Source organism: Emys orbicularis, chromosome 13, assembly GCF_028017835.1.
Source record: "Emys orbicularis isolate rEmyOrb1 chromosome 13, rEmyOrb1.hap1, whole genome shotgun sequence".
Lineage (NCBI taxonomy): Eukaryota > Metazoa > Chordata > Testudines > Emydidae > Emys > Emys orbicularis.
The window spans coordinates 15,000,028-15,016,383 of record NC_088695.1 but is presented as its reverse complement, the minus strand read 5'-3'; the positions used below and the strand labels follow the sequence as shown (position 1 = coordinate 15,016,383).

At 43.2% G+C, this 16,356-nt stretch overlaps 2 protein-coding genes across 2 annotated transcripts; one reads left to right on the top strand and one right to left on the bottom strand.

The window, feature by feature from the left end:
* Positions 1-703: 703 nt before the first annotated feature.
* Positions 704-1,618, bottom strand: LOC135888402 (olfactory receptor 14A16-like). The gene has a single exon (XM_065416210.1). The coding sequence runs from the start codon at positions 1,616-1,618 to the stop codon at positions 704-706; it is 915 nt and encodes a 304-aa protein (XP_065272282.1).
* An 11,145-nt stretch (positions 1,619-12,763) lies between these two features.
* Positions 12,764-13,399, top strand: LOC135887489 (olfactory receptor 14A16-like). Its single transcript, XM_065415232.1, has one exon. It carries the CDS (start codon positions 12,764-12,766, stop codon positions 13,397-13,399), a length of 636 nt encoding a protein of 211 aa, XP_065271304.1.
* The last annotated feature ends 2,957 nt before the right edge of the window (positions 13,400-16,356 follow it).

Below are 16,356 nucleotides of genomic sequence, written 5' to 3'. Positions count from 1 at the left end.
AGAACCTCGCCCCGCTGGTGGTTAGAAACCTCCCTGTAATTTCTAGCCAGTCTCTCCATCACTCACACGCCCAAATGTACACGTGAGCCAGGCTAACACAGTCTGGCTCCTTGTCCCCCTTTAGTGATTAGGCCATGAATGTTGGTTTATAAGACAATGGGTTCATTCCCCAGCTGGTGGCAATGGACACACAGCTCCTTTGGAGGCAGTAGGTCAGATCGACAGATGCTGAAAATTGCTTTAGGGCCACCAGAGTCAATGGAACTACATGGATGTCTTCTCTCACCTACCCCAGTCTTACACCTGTCTGACTCCTTTTGTTCCAACGAAGCCACTCCTGATTCATACACACAAGCAAGACAACTCCCATCATTGTTTTCAGTGGCCATGGAACAGGTGCTAGTGGCCAAGCAGTGTAACAGGTATTGTTTGGGCACAGAATGAAAGTGTCATTCCACTCACACACACAATTTACACCCATTTAACTCCACAACTGGACCAGATTTTCTACTGGTGTAAATCACCCCAGCAGCAGTGACAGCAGCGGAGTTAATCTGGATTTGCATTGGTGCAACTGAGATCAGAATCAGACCTGTTTGTGTGCAAGCAAGCCCTGAGGTCATGTAAATAACTGACATTAATGAACAGATACTAAGTAAGCAAACTTTAATTAGAGAAATACAGAAAATTAATTCTTGGTGAATTACCTACACCCAATCAATCTCCTCAGGGAAGCTTTGATCTCCTTGTTCCTAATGCTGTAGACAATTGGATTCATGATTGGTATCAATACGGAATAGAGAACAGCCACCACAAGGTCCAGAGCAGATGGGGAGCTGGAGGTAGGTTTCAGATAGGCAAAAATGCCAGTGAAAACAAACAAGGAGACCACAGTGAGGTGAGGAAGGCAGGTGGATAGGGCTTTATGCCGTCCCTGCTGAGAGGGGATTCTGAGCACTGATTTGAAGATCTGAACATATGACACAATCATAAAAACAAAGCAGCCTAAGAGTAAACACACACTAAATGCAATAACCCCAACTTCACTCAGATATGAGTCAGAGCAGGTGAGCTTCAATAGCTGGGGGATTTCACAGAAGAACTGATCCACCATGTTGCCTCCACAGAAGGTCAATGCAAACGTGTTCCCGGTATGTAGCACAGAGTAGAGAAGCCCACTGATCCAGGCACCGGCTGCCATTTCAACACAAGTTCTGCTGTTCATTATTGTCTCATAGTGCAGTGGTTTGCAGATTGCGATATATCGGTCGTATGCCATGACGGTGAGAAGGGAAAAATCTGCTCCCACCAAGAAGAGGAGGAAAAAGACTTGGGCAACACATCCAGCATAGGAAATGGATCTGGTGTTCATGAGGGAGTTGGCCATGGATTTGGGGACAGTGACAGAGATGGAGCCAAGGTCTAGGATGGACAGATTCATCAGGAAGAAGTACATGGGGGTGTGAAGGTGGTGGTCGAAGGCTATGGCCATGAAGATAAGAAGATTTCCCATCAGGGCTGCCAGGTAGATCACTAGAAACCCCACAAAGTGCAAAATCTGCAGCTCCCAAACATCAGAGAATCCCAGGAGAAGGAACATGGTGGTTCGGTTGGACATTTTCTTTCTCAGGACATTGTATGATGGTTGCAGAGGGAGGGACAAGAGCAAGGGCCAGGATTAGATCAGCAAAATAACTCTCCTTTTGTGAAAACCACCTTAATTTCCTTGAGTCAGACCCTTAGCTTGTGAAGATTGGTGTAATATCGGAACGAGGATGGGGAAAACAGTTCCACTGACTCCAATGGTGTTATTCCTGATTTACACTGGGGTGAGAGAAAGTAGAATCAGCTCAATGGACTCCAGTACAGTGACTCTTAATTTACACCAGGGTGATGGAGAGGAGAATTAGGAACAATTTCTTTTGAGGTATTTGTATACCTCTCTCACCCAAAGGTGTGCGAACTCTGGATAACGTTGTATAAATGTTACTATCCTCAGTTTACTGAGGGGAATCGGGGGTCTGGCTGGACAGATTCTGCTGTCAGGGGCACTGCTGTGAATGTGGGGTAATTTCACAGCATGCCATGGAATTACTCCCCATTTATATTGCTCTAAATGGGAGCAGCATCTTGCATGGAGGTGACCAAACCCAGCCATAATTACACAGTAAACTCGAATCATGAATACAGGTCAGGAGTCCTGATGCCCCATCCCCCGTTCTAGCCAGATTTCCGTGCTTGCTGCGAGAGACAGATGTCATGGCTCCTTTCCTGCTTCTCTAACCACTCAACTAAACTCCCTCCCAGAACTTGGAAGAGAATCCAGTTCGCCCCCTACTCTAACCCACTAACCCACTAAATTCAACTCCCCTTCCGGAGCTGGAAATAGAGGCCCAGAGTTCTGGCTCTACCCACTGGACTCAACTCCCTCACAGAGCTGGGAACACAAGTGAGGAGTCATGACTCCCAGTTGCCTCCTCTAATGACTACATCAGACTACATCTCAGCCTCTGTCCCAGTGACTCTCCACTGCCATCAGGAATCACTGCTGCGACTGACAATGGAGAGTCATTGGGCCAGCGAACGCGAGTGAGAGTGATTCTCCATCGTGGTACTTGTGGCCCTCACCTGATGTCTGGAAGAGCCAGTTTTAAGTCCCTGCTCCAATGACTATTTAATTATTGATACAACGTGGAGAAGCTTCAACAGGAGAGACTGAGACAGTCTCATTTCAGAACAGCCCGTAGCCTATCGGCTCAGGCACCCTCCTGTAAATTGGGAATTCAAATCCCTTCTCATCTTCAGTCAGAGGGAGGGATTGAACCTGAGTTTGTCACAGGCCAACCGAGTGCCCTAACCACTCAGCTTCAAGCTTTGAGGGGTGCCAGTCCCACAGTCCTTATGAGAGACAGAAATGGAACTGCCCAATTCTGGCTCCTCTACACTCTGGACTGAACTTCCTCCCAGAGCCACATATAAAACTCAGCAGTCCTGGCTCTCAGTCCCTTCTACTCTTACCCATTTGACCACACTAACTTTACAGAGCTGGGGATAGAACACAGGAATCCTGGCTTCTAGTCCCCACTACTCTAACCCACTTGATTCAACTACACTTGCAGCAATATAATAGACAGACGAAACAATAAACTGAGAACTAGACACAAACTGATGCTAGATAGATAGATAGATAGTTTGATAGCTCTAACAACAAACTAACAGAGAGACACAAGTAAAAAAAGAACAGATATAGAGAGTGAGAGAGAAAGACAGAACGAACCCAAAATAACAGGTAGATCAAGAAGTATAAACAAACTAATATATAGAGAAAAGTATAAACAGACAGATAGACAGCAATAACAAGAAACTAATGTATACAGAGAGAAAAGCAACAATGAGCCGATAGTGTTTGTTACAATTTTTGGACAATTTTAATGTGAACGCCTCGATCCATTCTAAAAAATATGTGTGTCAATTTGATCAATTCCCCCACTCCCAATAGAATGAAACTGAGGCATAAATATTCTGCCCCCTGTTTCCTAAGGTAAATGCTTTGGACTGCCTCAGTTTCCCGTGCCCAAATTGAGGTAAGAGTGAAACTCTGAAAAAAATCTATTGTCATTTACAATTTCATCCTTAAAGTGCCACTCTGAAACCCACAAATATATTTCATTCCAAGAGCAAACTTACGGTGCCGGTGTGTGTGGAATCCTCCCAGACTGAGATGTCTTTTCTCCTCCAGCTACAGACTGCAACTGGTTACCCCTCTCTCTCTAGGGTGACCAGACAGCAAGTGTGAAAAATCGGGATGGGGTGGGGGGATAATAGGAGCCTATATAAGAAAAAGCCCCAAATATCAGGACTGTACCTATAAAATCGGTACATCTGGTCACCCCATCTCTCTCTAGCCCCATGCCCACCGCTCTATAGATCTATCTCTGTATCTAATGCCCCGATCACTGTATTATGAGAGGCCGTTCCCCCACCACACTGAGGCTGAGCTGCAGGAAATACAGTGAGATCTGTGCTGTCTGCAGATGAGCTGTGTGTCCAAAACTTTGGTGCTGCAGGAAGGTGATTTATCCATGTCTGTTTTCTACAGGCTTGTCGGACTCACTCCCTGGAGCCCTCAACAGCCCAGAGGCAACAATTAATTTCTCTTGCCCTCTACTTCCCTGAAGAGTTTCCAGAAACTAAAATAATCACAATTAAAACAAGGCAGCAGGGTCTAGAGGAAAGATTGTTTGGCAAACACTAAGGGCACACAGGACTTAGCCCTGCCACTGACCTGCTGTGTTACCTTGGGAAAGTCATTCCCTGGGGCTGTCTTTTCCCTCGCACCCTTTCCTTGTCTTTTCTACTGTAGGCTCCTTGGGGTGGATACTGTGTCTTACCTAATATAATGGGCCTCTCATATTAGGTGCAACTAACAGACAATTAATTAATTAATTTATTAATTAATAAAAAGCTAAGGTCCAAGGTGCCCTGAGATCTGATCCCAACTATTCCTCTGGCTTTGTTCAGGCCCTTCACAGCTCCTTTCCTCAGTTTGTCATCCGTCCAATGGGAATAATAGTTACTTGGAGGATAATTCATAATGAGTGGCGATGGTGTGGGGAAGTCGTTTTTGGTTTTGGTTTTATGAAAACCTGGAGATGGAAAACATTTTTGTATATTTTTTCAGGTTTGGGGGGGAAAGTTTTCAATATCAGAAAACTTTTCCCAAAACTAGAATATGTTTACCATAAACTTGCATTTTTACTAGAGAAGTTTATTGAAAACCAAAGACTTTTCAGTCTCCAGTTTCATTTTTTTGTCCACCCCCATCCAAAAGCAATACCGTGGGATGTTATAAAACAATGACATTTCCCACAAAAATATAATTTTCATTTTTGAGCAGCTTTAATAATGAGTAATTAAAAATAAATTAAATGCATTTGAGTTGATGTGTGTGCAACATTCATTGCAATTTTATTTGACAGCATCTGCTTGTCATAGGAACTGTCTAACTAGGTAAGTATTCTGTCCCTGACAGTGGCCAGTACAACCTGATTCAGAGGGAAGTCTAAGAGGCCCTATAGAGGACAGTTCTCGAATAACCTGCCCATTGTGGAGTCTCATCATCATCAGTTTGTGAATGGTCTATGGCATGAGGAAGGTGAGTTTCTTCCCATCATAGAGTTTAATCTACTACAAAGTAACTGCATGCTCTCATTATCCAGATAGGCTGGACTATTCAAAGCAACCTACTGGATTTGTGTGTCTAAATCCCATTGGCTTTTGACAGGAGAGGAGTGCCCAGCTCCATTAATCCTCTTTGAATATCTCAATTAGTTTATTATTAATTACTTATTTTGTAGATTCCATCACTGACAACTTTCAAATCAGGATTGGATGTATTTCTAAAGGATCTGCTCTAGGTATTATTTTGGGGATGTTCTGTGGGTTGGGTTATACAGGAGGTCAGACTAGACAGTCACTATGGTCCCTTCTGGCCTTGGAATCTATTAATCTAATTTCATCTCCACCAAAAATAGGGGGAAAAATTCTCAAAAAACCTCACAAAATGGTAGGTTTTTAAAAAAGATTCTAAATTTCTATGAATTAAAAAAATAAATTTTTCTTTAAATAATTGTGTAGAATGATTCTGATCCTCTCCCCTGTTTTTGACCAGAAGTATTAAAATTAATTCCAGGAGATTTTAGCTGAATTAGGCAACACCTCAGAGTAACACAACTCCACTTCTCTCTTGGCAATGTAGGCTATTTTGTGTTCATGGAGGGGCCAACATGACCAGTGATGGGATTTTCAAGGTTGCCTATAGCTATTTGGCCACCAAAATTCCAATTAGTTTTAATGGGAATTTGACATCCTAGTCCCCTAGGTGAAAATCTCCACCCATAGTTTTACGATCAAAACCTGCAACTCTTTTCTGGTGGGATTTTTAAGGCCATTATTCAATATTTTTATTAACGACTTGGATAACGAAGGATAGCATATGCTTATAAAACTTGCAGATGAAACCAAGCTGGGAGGGGTTGCAAACACTTTGGAGGACAGGATCAGAATTTGAAATGACCTTGACAAATTGGAGAATTAGTCTAAAATCAACAAGAGGAAATTCAATAAAGACAAGTGCAAAGTTCTTCTCTTACCAAGGAAAAATCAAATGTACAACTACAAAATGGGGAATCACTGGCTAGGTGGTGGCATTGCTGAAAAGTATCTCAGAGCTAGAGTTTTTCACAAATTGAATATGAGTCAACAATGTGATGTAGTTGTGAAAATATCATTTGGGTGTATTAAAAAGGGTGTCGTATATAAGACACGGGAGGTAATTGTCCCGCTCTACTTGGCACTTGTGAGGCATCAGCTGGAGTACTGGGTCCGGTCCTGGGTGCCACAGTTTAAGAAAGATGTGGATAGATTAGAGAGAGTTCAGAGGAGACCAACAAAAATGATCAAAGGTTTAGCAAACCTGACCTATGAGGAACAGTTAAAAAAAACCGGCATGCAGAGGAATGGGGTTTGATCTGGAAAAGAGGACAAGCAATCTCAGTCTGTAGCACAATACAAGGAAATTTCTTTAAAATACTGTTTGAATGGTACCTCACACAGCCAGGTTAAATATATATATATACAGACTAAATGGGGATAAATGTTAGAGAAATTGTGGTGAAAGAGGAGATTTGATGCATTGGACATGTCCAGTCATTAGAGAGTATTGGAAGCAATCTGTAACAAAATGACCCAATTGTTGGATATTTATTATCTAATAACCTTCTGGTGATCCTCCTGGGGCTTCCTGGTGGAAATGGTCACACAAAAAGAAATGAAAAATTAACCTCTGATCTTCTAGTAACTTCTCAGCTATTAGTAAGCTCTCAATGGGAAAAGAAGAATAGTCCAACCATCGAGGAATGGTTCAAAACAATATGGGAGGTTGGTTATGGAAAATTAACACAACAATTACATATTCAGCAAAATAGACAGAGGACAGATAGGTACTTAAATAATTGTTTAGCTCTTATTCAGTGCTCAAAGTATATTCACCTGCAAAAAAAAAAAAAAAAAAATCCCAGCACACCTGTCCAATTCTTTGCATATGAACATTTGATAGACATACCTGATCTGTTAAATATGTGAATACAGAGATTTCACTCAATTTTATAAAATCACCAGAAATGACATAGGAGTTGTAATGATCCTCACTCTGTACTATGGTATCACCCTGTTAAATAGAAAGATCTGGTGAGTATATTCCCGTATGATGTCTCTTTAAACCAAAGTTCACTGATGTAATGATTGTTTTGTTTCTGATATTTACATGGCAAGGATTTGTAAACTTGTTAAAACTTCCTAAATAAACAGTAATAAAAACCTGGGCATGTTGATCAAGCTGCCAGAGTGGGTCTTCATGGTGTTGTTGGTGCACGCTCCACATGTGCCTCTTCTCAGCTTCACACCCCAAGGGGCGTTGCTTCCCTAGACCTGGCACACATGATCCCAAGATTATGTGAAGGGAGCAGGGAGGGTTGGACCCCCATAGATAGGTTGGGAACCCCCAGATATTGGCACAGACATGGGAGGGGAATGTGGGGCTGTCAGGTGCTCCTGTCCCCATTTTTCCCTCTTTAATCTCTCCTCATATGGGACCCGCTCCAAACCCCTAATCATTCTAGTTGCCGTTCTCTGAACCTTTTCTAATGTCAGTCTATCTTTTTTGAGATGAGGAGACTACATCTGTACACAGTATTCAAGATGTGGGCATACCATAGATTTATATAAGGGCAATAATATATTCTCCGTCTTATTCTCTATCCCCTTTTTAATAATTCCTAACATCCTGTTTGCTTTTTTGACTGACTCTACACACTGCGTGGACGTCTTCAGAGAACTATCCACGATGACTCCAAGATCTTTTTCCTGATTGTTTTAGCTAAATTAGCCCCCATCATCTTGTATGTCCACCCATTGTACCAATTTTGCAGTGGTGTAAACCCACTGAAATCAATGGAGTTATGGTGGCATAAATCTGGTATAATGGAGAGGAAAATATAGCTCAAGGACTTCAAGATTTTTTTAAAAAACACTCTGGTTATTATTTCTTGTTCACGTGCAACATTTTAATGAGAATTATGCACAATGCAGACCGCTACTTTAATCTTTTAGGAAAACTAAACTAATAGTTCATTGTTATAGTCTTGTCTTGCCTATGCAATCCTCTTTCCATTGCTACCTCTATAAGAAGTCTTGGAAGGATTAGATTTTTATCAGTAAATATTTTCAAATGTTGATTTCACCATATACACACAAACCAGTGAAAAAATATTTCCTTCAACAATCAACATTTCCAGTGAGGCAAAGTAAGAAAAATGCTGCTTGAGAACTTATGAGTGTTTGATTTAAGGTTATTGACTTTGTATATCTTCACGTCATGTTGAAACATTGTGCTTTCACAGTTCTCAAGTTTTAATTTTTTGAAACTCAACATGTACTGTCATTAAATAACTATTGTCTGATCCCTCCATAATTTCCTGCAACTGTGAAAATTTAAACTGATAAAAATAAAAAAATGTTTAATTATAAACATCAATATTATCAGTCAAAATTATATATATATAAATTAAATACTGCTAAGCCTAAGTATAAGATAGTATTGTCTATGGTCAGGAGTCCTATTTGCATTTTCTTTTGAAAAGTAGTATCTAAAGTTGTTGTTTTTTTCAGGAATAAATGTCAGCCCTAGTTCAGCCCTCTTCTGCTGGGGAAAAACTTTTGTCTCATCTCCAGCCTAAATTTTCTCATGGCCAGCTTATCCGCATTAGTTCCTGTGCCAGTATTCTCCTTTAGCATCAATAGCTCTTCTCTCTCCCTGGTGTTTATCCCCCTGATCTATTTATAGAGAGCGACCACATCCCCTCTCAGCCGACTTTTTGCTCGGCTAAACAAGACAAATTCTTTTAGGCTACATCTACATTACAAGCTAGGGCTGTGATTCCCCAGCTCACGTGCATGCGCTTGTGCTAAATGGATGAGTATATATGACAGTACAGCTGCAGTAGCATGGGCGGCACCATAGCTTCGTCATGCCACGTACAAGCTTTTCTCAACCTCGGGGCCACCTACTCAGCGTGGCTGCCCATGCTAGCATGGCTATACAGGATTTATACTTGTGCTAGTTCTCATCGGGCCATCTCAAGGACATGGACCTGAGCTGGGAATCACTCCCCTGGTTCATAGTGTAGAAGTAGCCTCACTCTCCTCTCGTAAAATAGCTCTCCATTCTCGCAATAGGAGGACCGTCGTTCCTAAGATTGTAGGGTTTGGATTGTAATTGGTTCCATATTTACATGTCATTTTATCAAGCCACATCTTGGACCAGATACTCAGATGGTGGAAATGGACACTGCTCGACTGTAAGGGAGCTGTGGCAATTTACACTGGTGTCACAATGCAGTTCACTACTGGTGAGATTGTTACAGGTGAGGAACAGTTTCTCCTGACATTGCCCTTGTCCTTACCCCTCCCCAGGCAGCACATGATGTACTGAGAAAGAAAATGTCCAACTGAACCACCGTGACTGAGTTCTTTCTTCTGGGATTCTCCAATTTTCGGGGGCTGCGTATTTTACACTTTATCCTGTTTCTAGGGATTTACCTGGTAGCCCTGACAGGGAATCTCCTTGTTATCATCTTTGCACTGCTTGACCATCACCTTCACACCCCCATGTACTTCTTCCCGATGAATCTGTCCGTCTTAGACCTCGGATCCATCTCCCTCACTGTCCCCAAGTCCGTGGCCAACTCCCTGTTAAACACCAGGTCAATTTCTTATGCTGGATGTATTACCCAAGTCTTTCTCTTCATCTTCTTCACTGCGGTTGACTTTGCTTTTCTCACCATCATGGCGTACGACCGATATGTCGCCATCTGCCAACCACTGAACTATGAGATTATAATGAACAGGAGAGCTGGAATTCTCCTTTCTATACTGCACACTGGGAACACAGTGATCCAGGCACTGGCTGCCATTTGGACACAAGCTTGGATCCCTGCTGAACCCCTCTGCCCACCAGTCCCCTCCTCTGCTCAGCCCCACTCCTCTGACATGACCCCAGCCCCAGGGAAAAAAACCCCACCCCTGCTTCCTTCTGTCCCACCTCCAAACACCAGAGATTCTCTCCTGCTTCTCTCCTTTGGCCATCCCGGGCCACCACTTCATGCAAAATAACAAGGAGACCACAATGAGGTGAGGAAGTCAGGTGGAGAAGGCTTTATGCCAACCCTGCTCAGAGGGAATTCTCAGCACTGTTTTGAAGATCTGAACATACGACACAATTATAAAACCAAAGCAGCTTAAGCCTAAGAATATGTTAAAGGAAATAACCACAGTTTCACCAAGGTACAGGTCAGAGCTGCTGTCACTCACCCTTATGTTACCCTCCCCATCTCCTGACCCCCAACCTGTCTCCTGACCCCCAACTCATCTCCTATCCACCCTCTTTATTTATCCTCCTCCCAATAATCACCCCTCCTCTCACTGCACCCAAAACTCCTCTCTTCCTTTCCCACCAACTCTTCCGCCCCCAATCACCCCCCCCCCTGTGAGCATGTGCATGGGTTATTTATTTTCATTTCAAAAATAGTTTCAGCACCTTCTCAATATTCAGCTGTGCTCAAGTGACAGTTCCCCAAGATTAGAAACCCTTCAACAGAGGCAGATGCCTCCTGTTTTTAGGCACAGATTTCTGCCCAGGGTTAGATTTTAAGTCACAAGGCCTAGGTTTGTTGGCCAGAACATTTTCCTTTCAGCAGCTATGGGGCTGCGAGTCAGAAACAACTTTCAACCACCTCTGCCTCTAGCCATGCACATGCACAATGCAATCCGTTTTGCACGACTCCAAGCACTTCAAAGGCTGACGCGCCTAACTGAGAACTGAACATTGTGGCTAATAACGCTGTCACTTTATTTCCCCCCGAGGCCCAGTGGGTGGACTGCCCTCTGGTGAGTTGGCCCTTGAGCTTTGGAGACTCTGGCATGAGGATCTGAGCCCCGGTTTGATCTCTAGCTGTGCACAATAAATCACCATAACACACCAACTGTAAGAAAAGTTAGAAATACTCCACTGCAGTCAACTGATTTCCCTCTCAGTCACACTGGTGTAAATCAGGAGTAACCCCACTGGAGTCAATGGGGCTGATTCCCCCATCACTCATCTCAGGGGTAGTCCATGGTGTTACACTGGCCTATGTCTGGTTTCAGGAAGAGGAGATTCAGGCCCTTTGACTCCAGCCTCTGCCACATCCTCCACCCCCTGAATGTTCTTACTCTAGTCCCCGAGTGTCTCCTTCCCTCTGCCTCACACAGCCTGGACCCCCAAACAACCCCCCCAGCCCTTAATCCCCTCCCTCCCCTCTCACAACCCTCCAACTCACGGATGCGCTCGGTCCCTGTTCTTTGAGAATCCCCCTCCCATGGCCAGAGCCAATTCTCCATACAGAGTTCCTGACTCAGCTTCCTCAGAGATCCCTGCTGAACCCCTCTGCCCACCAGTCCCCTCCTCTGCTCAGCCCCACTCCCTTGACATGGCCCCAACCCCATGGAACAGCCCCCCATCCCTGCTTCCTTCTGTCCCACCTCCAAACACCAGACAGTCTCTCCTGCTTCTCTCCATTGGCCAACCCTGGCCACTACTTCCTTCCCACACCACTCTCCTCCTTCCTGTGCCTGGCCCTCTCTAGAGCTCGGAGAGGCTTTCAGTCCCTCATCCCATTTAGTCCATCACCTCTCAGCCAAGCCCACCCAAGGAGGGGAGCAGGGAGCGCCCATCTGTGGAGTAGATCCCTGTCTGCTAGGAACTGCAGAGAGACCCAGCAACGCAGGACATCCAGCGAAGGGACATGGCAATGGCTGCTGGGTAATACAGTGATGGGGGCATGAGAGAGAGGGATAACAAAACAATCCTGGCAGGGGGTGCATAGATAGATAGATAGATAGATAGATAGATAGATAGATAGATAGATAGATAGATAGATATGACCAATGATTCCTAACACTGGAGGCTTGAATTCATTGCAAGCTGGGAAAAATTCCACAAAGACCAGCACAGTAATTTTGCTATTTCAATTAAATATGTTAGAGTATTAATATACAGGGCTAATTTAAGAACACAAATTTGAATTATGGTTGGAACTCTTTAAGACTTTTGCTATCAAGTCAATCAACCATCTGGAGCCTATCAGCATTTTTTTTTTTTAAATAGGTTTTTCATAGACTTCCCAAAAATCTCCAATTTTTCATGTTTTGGCAAGTGAGAAACAAACATTTTCAGGAAAAAATTGCAGAAAACTGATTTTTTTTCTGCCTAGATCCACCCCAAAAACATGAGTTTTCAGTTTCCCTGTGTATATATATATGAAGTATCCATGAAATATATTTGAGGATACCTGAGAGTTTCTATGAAAATTTGATTAATTGAAAACACAATTTTCCTTTGAAAACAATTTAAGTAGAAAATTTCTGACCACGCTTAATTGGAAACTGATCTTTAAGAAAGACTGGGGAATGCAAATATTGTCCAATAATACGATAATTTCAAACCCATACATTCTATTTCATCTCTTCTTATTTGCAGCCTTTGGTTCATACTGTTAGTTATGCCTAGGGCTCCAGCAAGGCCTATACTTTAGTGACTGCAAGCGAACCCTGGCCATTGCCCTTGTCCTTCCCTTCACAGCCATCACATGATGTACCGAGGAAGAAAATGTCCAACCAAATCACCGTGACTGAGTTCCTTCTCCTGGGATTCTCTAACATTCGGGAGCTGCAGATTTTGCATTTCATGGTGTTTCTAGGGATTTACCTGGCAGCCCTGACTGGGAATCTTCTCATCATCACAGCCATAGCCCTTGACCATCATCTTCACACACCCATGTATTTCTTCCTAATGACTCTATCCATCCTAGACCTTGGCTCCATCTCCATTGTCGACCCCAAGTCCATGGCCAATTCCCTCATGAGCACCAGGGCCATTTCATTATACGGATGCGTCATCCAAGTCTTTCCCTTCCTTTTCTTCGCTACAGCTGAGCTTTCCTTAATAATCATCATGGCGTACGACTGGTACATTTCCATCTGCCAACCACTGCACTACGAGTCAATGATGAACAGGAGAGCTTGTGTCCAAATGACAGCCAGTATCTGGATCAGTCGGGTTCTCAATTCTGCAGTGCACACTGGGAACACATTTGCAATAATCTTCTGTGGAGACAACGAGATGAATCAGTTCTTCTGTGAAATCCCCCAGCTCCTCAAACTTGCTTGGTATGACTCATATCTCAGTGAAACTGGGGCTATTGCCTTTAGCGTGTACTTTGCCTTAAACTGCTTTATTTTATAATTATGTCTTACGTTCTGATCTTCAAAACAGTGCTGAGAATCCCCTCTGAGCAGGGCCGGCATAAAACCTTCTCTACCTGCATCCTTCACCTCATTGTGGTCTCCATGTTTGTTTGCACTGCTAGTTTTGCCTATATTAAACCCACCTCCAGCTCAATCTCATATCTGGATCTCATGGTGGCTGTTTTGTATTCCGTGGTGCCTCCCATGATGAATCCGATAATTTTTAGCATGAAGAACAAGGATATCAGTGCTGCCATGTGGAAAATGATTAGGTCAAGGCTATTCTCCAAAAAATAAAATGGCCATCTTTCTCCCATGACCATCGTCTCATTCTGTGTTTCTTTATAAATATAATCAACTCTTGACATTATTGTCTCCATGAGAACTTAACATTCAATCCATTTATGCACACTGAGGTATTTACACTGGTAAATATCTAGAAAAACTCCACTCAGGTCAATGGAGTTACTATAAATTTACACCTATATAAATATCCTGTATTCACACAGTGGCCAATGTCAGATGCCTCAGAGAGAATGAACAGAACAGGAGAATTATTGAGTGACCCATCCTGTGTTGTTCAATTCCAGCATCTGCCAGTCAGAGGCTTAGGGACACCCAGAGCACAGGGTTGCATCCCTGACCCTCTTGGTTAATAGCCATTGATGGATATATCCTCCCTTTCTAGCTATCCATCCATCCCCATACATACCCCTCCATCTATTGATCGATTGATCCGTCTGAGGCTTTTGTACTGCCACCCATCAACATGGTATCAGAGCACTTTCCACGTAAAATCAGTTACCATATCAAATTCACACATGGGGTCTCTGCCTCTTCTGTGGTAGAGAATTGGTCTGTTCTGTCATATCAGTATTTGGCTATCTATTATATTCCACCTCGTGACATACCAGAGCTGAACAACTAAAATCTTGTATTCAGATTTTTCAATGCAGTCAAGAGTCCATAGGCACCAATCTCTTGTTAGAATTAGTGGAAATTAATCTAACCATATGTAACGATGCGGCCTCTGGCAGGACACAACTGAGAGTATCAATTCAGGACAAATTGCTTAAAGCAGGGCAGTTACAGCCCAAAGCTGGAGTTCCTTTACTATTTTAAGGCACCAAACCAGCGAAACAGAGAGGACTTTGGTTTTACCCCACTGGCTAACCATAAGTCACACAAGCAATTCCCTTAGACACTCCAGTGTCCCAATATCACCACCAGCATCACTCTTTATGTGGATGACTCGTTATGAGAATCAATATCCCAGTAAAAGAAGAATGGTTCTCCCGATCCCAAAGGACCAAGCCCCAGACCCAGGTCAATATACAAATCAGATCTTACCCACAAATCACGCTGTTGCCAATCCTTTAGAATCTAAAATCTAAAGGTTTATTCATAAAAAGAATGAAATATAGATGAGAGCCTAAATTGGTTAAATGGGATCAATGACATACAGTATTGGCAAAGTTCTTGGTTCAGGCTTTTAGCAGCGATGGAATAAACTGCAGATTCAACTCAAGTCTCTGGAGTACATCCACAGCTAGGATGGGTCATTCAGTCCTTTGTTCAGAGCTTCAGTTTGTAGCAAAGTTCCTCCAGAGCAGGGGTCTGTGGCCCGAGAACCTCCCCACTTCGGCCCGCGGAGGAGAGACGGAGGAGAGACCCAGGCAGACACGCTGCCGGGAATCTCAACTACAGGCGCCGCCCCCACACAGCTCCCATTGTCTGGGGGAGAGGGACAGAGAAACCATCACTAGTTCCCTGGCAGAGTCAGCCATGGAGTCAACATCATTAGTTGCCGGGCAGAGTCAGCGTAGAGGCAGCATCACTTTTTTCCACAATGAATACAAGTAAAAATACCGAACACAACTATCTGATGCACACCTTGCTGCAATCCTGAAGGTTTCAACTGCTCAGTCACTGAGGCCAAACATCAACAAATTAACAGAACTGAAGCGTTGCCAGGTGTCTGACCAACACTAAAAACTCTCTGGGAGGCAAAGAATTATATAAAGTTGTATGACAGTTTTATTATTTCTAAGAAATTCAAAATAAATATTACAATATAGAAGTTTTCTTTTATGAACACCATCTTCAGTGACATTATTGGCCCACTGGAAGGATTTGAGGACTGGCCCTGGACCTAAGGTAAACTGAGTTTGAGACCCCTGCTCCAGAGGTTAGAAGCAGGATTGAAAACAAAATGTAGATGATGCAGCTGCCTTTTATAGTCTTTTTGCCATGTGGCGTGTGCTTCCTTTGTCTCAAATACAAGCTACTCAGCACATGGCATGGCAAAACCTAAGAGTTCTGTTCATAGGCATGTCCCTGCATGCCTTGCTGAGTCACAAGGTGTATCTACCTTCTCTGAATGGGTCAGTTGTATAGCTGATGGTCCTAAATGGGCCATCAAGCAGGCTAGGCAGTGCTCATGCCAAATTGTCTGGGGTGTCACCCAGAAGCATAGCACAAGTTTGAAATACAGACAGTCTAGAGACAATACTTATAACTTTAAATAAAAAAAATGATACATGCATACAGATAGCATAATCATAACCAGCAAATCATAACCTCCTCATAGACACCTTACTTAATCTCCTTTGTACAAGATTTGGTACCACTACAGGATCTTGGTTGCAACAATGGTCTATACAGTCACAGTTCGTGTCAATAACATCATACCCCAAATGCAAAATTGATGCAGGAAGGGATGACACAAACATCACTGACTGCATCCCAAGAGCTCCCCATCCTTGGTTCTGTCTTACTACAGCTTGTATTGGGTTAGAAGTCGTATCAGTGTAAAACAGAAATGGTTTATCAAAATCATGTTGAATAACATGATTGAATCTCTTTACAAACTCAAGGTAAAACTTGGTTAGAACAATAGTGGATTGGATTTGCTCTTGTAGCATGGTTCCTGTATGTCTCATGTGATCTTGCCAA

Bases quoted from the DNA above. Each gene is read 5' to 3' on its own strand.
- LOC135887489 (XM_065415232.1), top strand. From the start codon at position 12,764: ATGTCCAACCAAATCACCGTGACTGAGTTCCTTCTCCTGGGATTCTCT.
- LOC135888402 (XM_065416210.1), bottom strand. From the start codon at position 1,618: ATGTCCAACCGAACCACCATGTTCCTTCTCCTGGGATTCTCTGATGTT.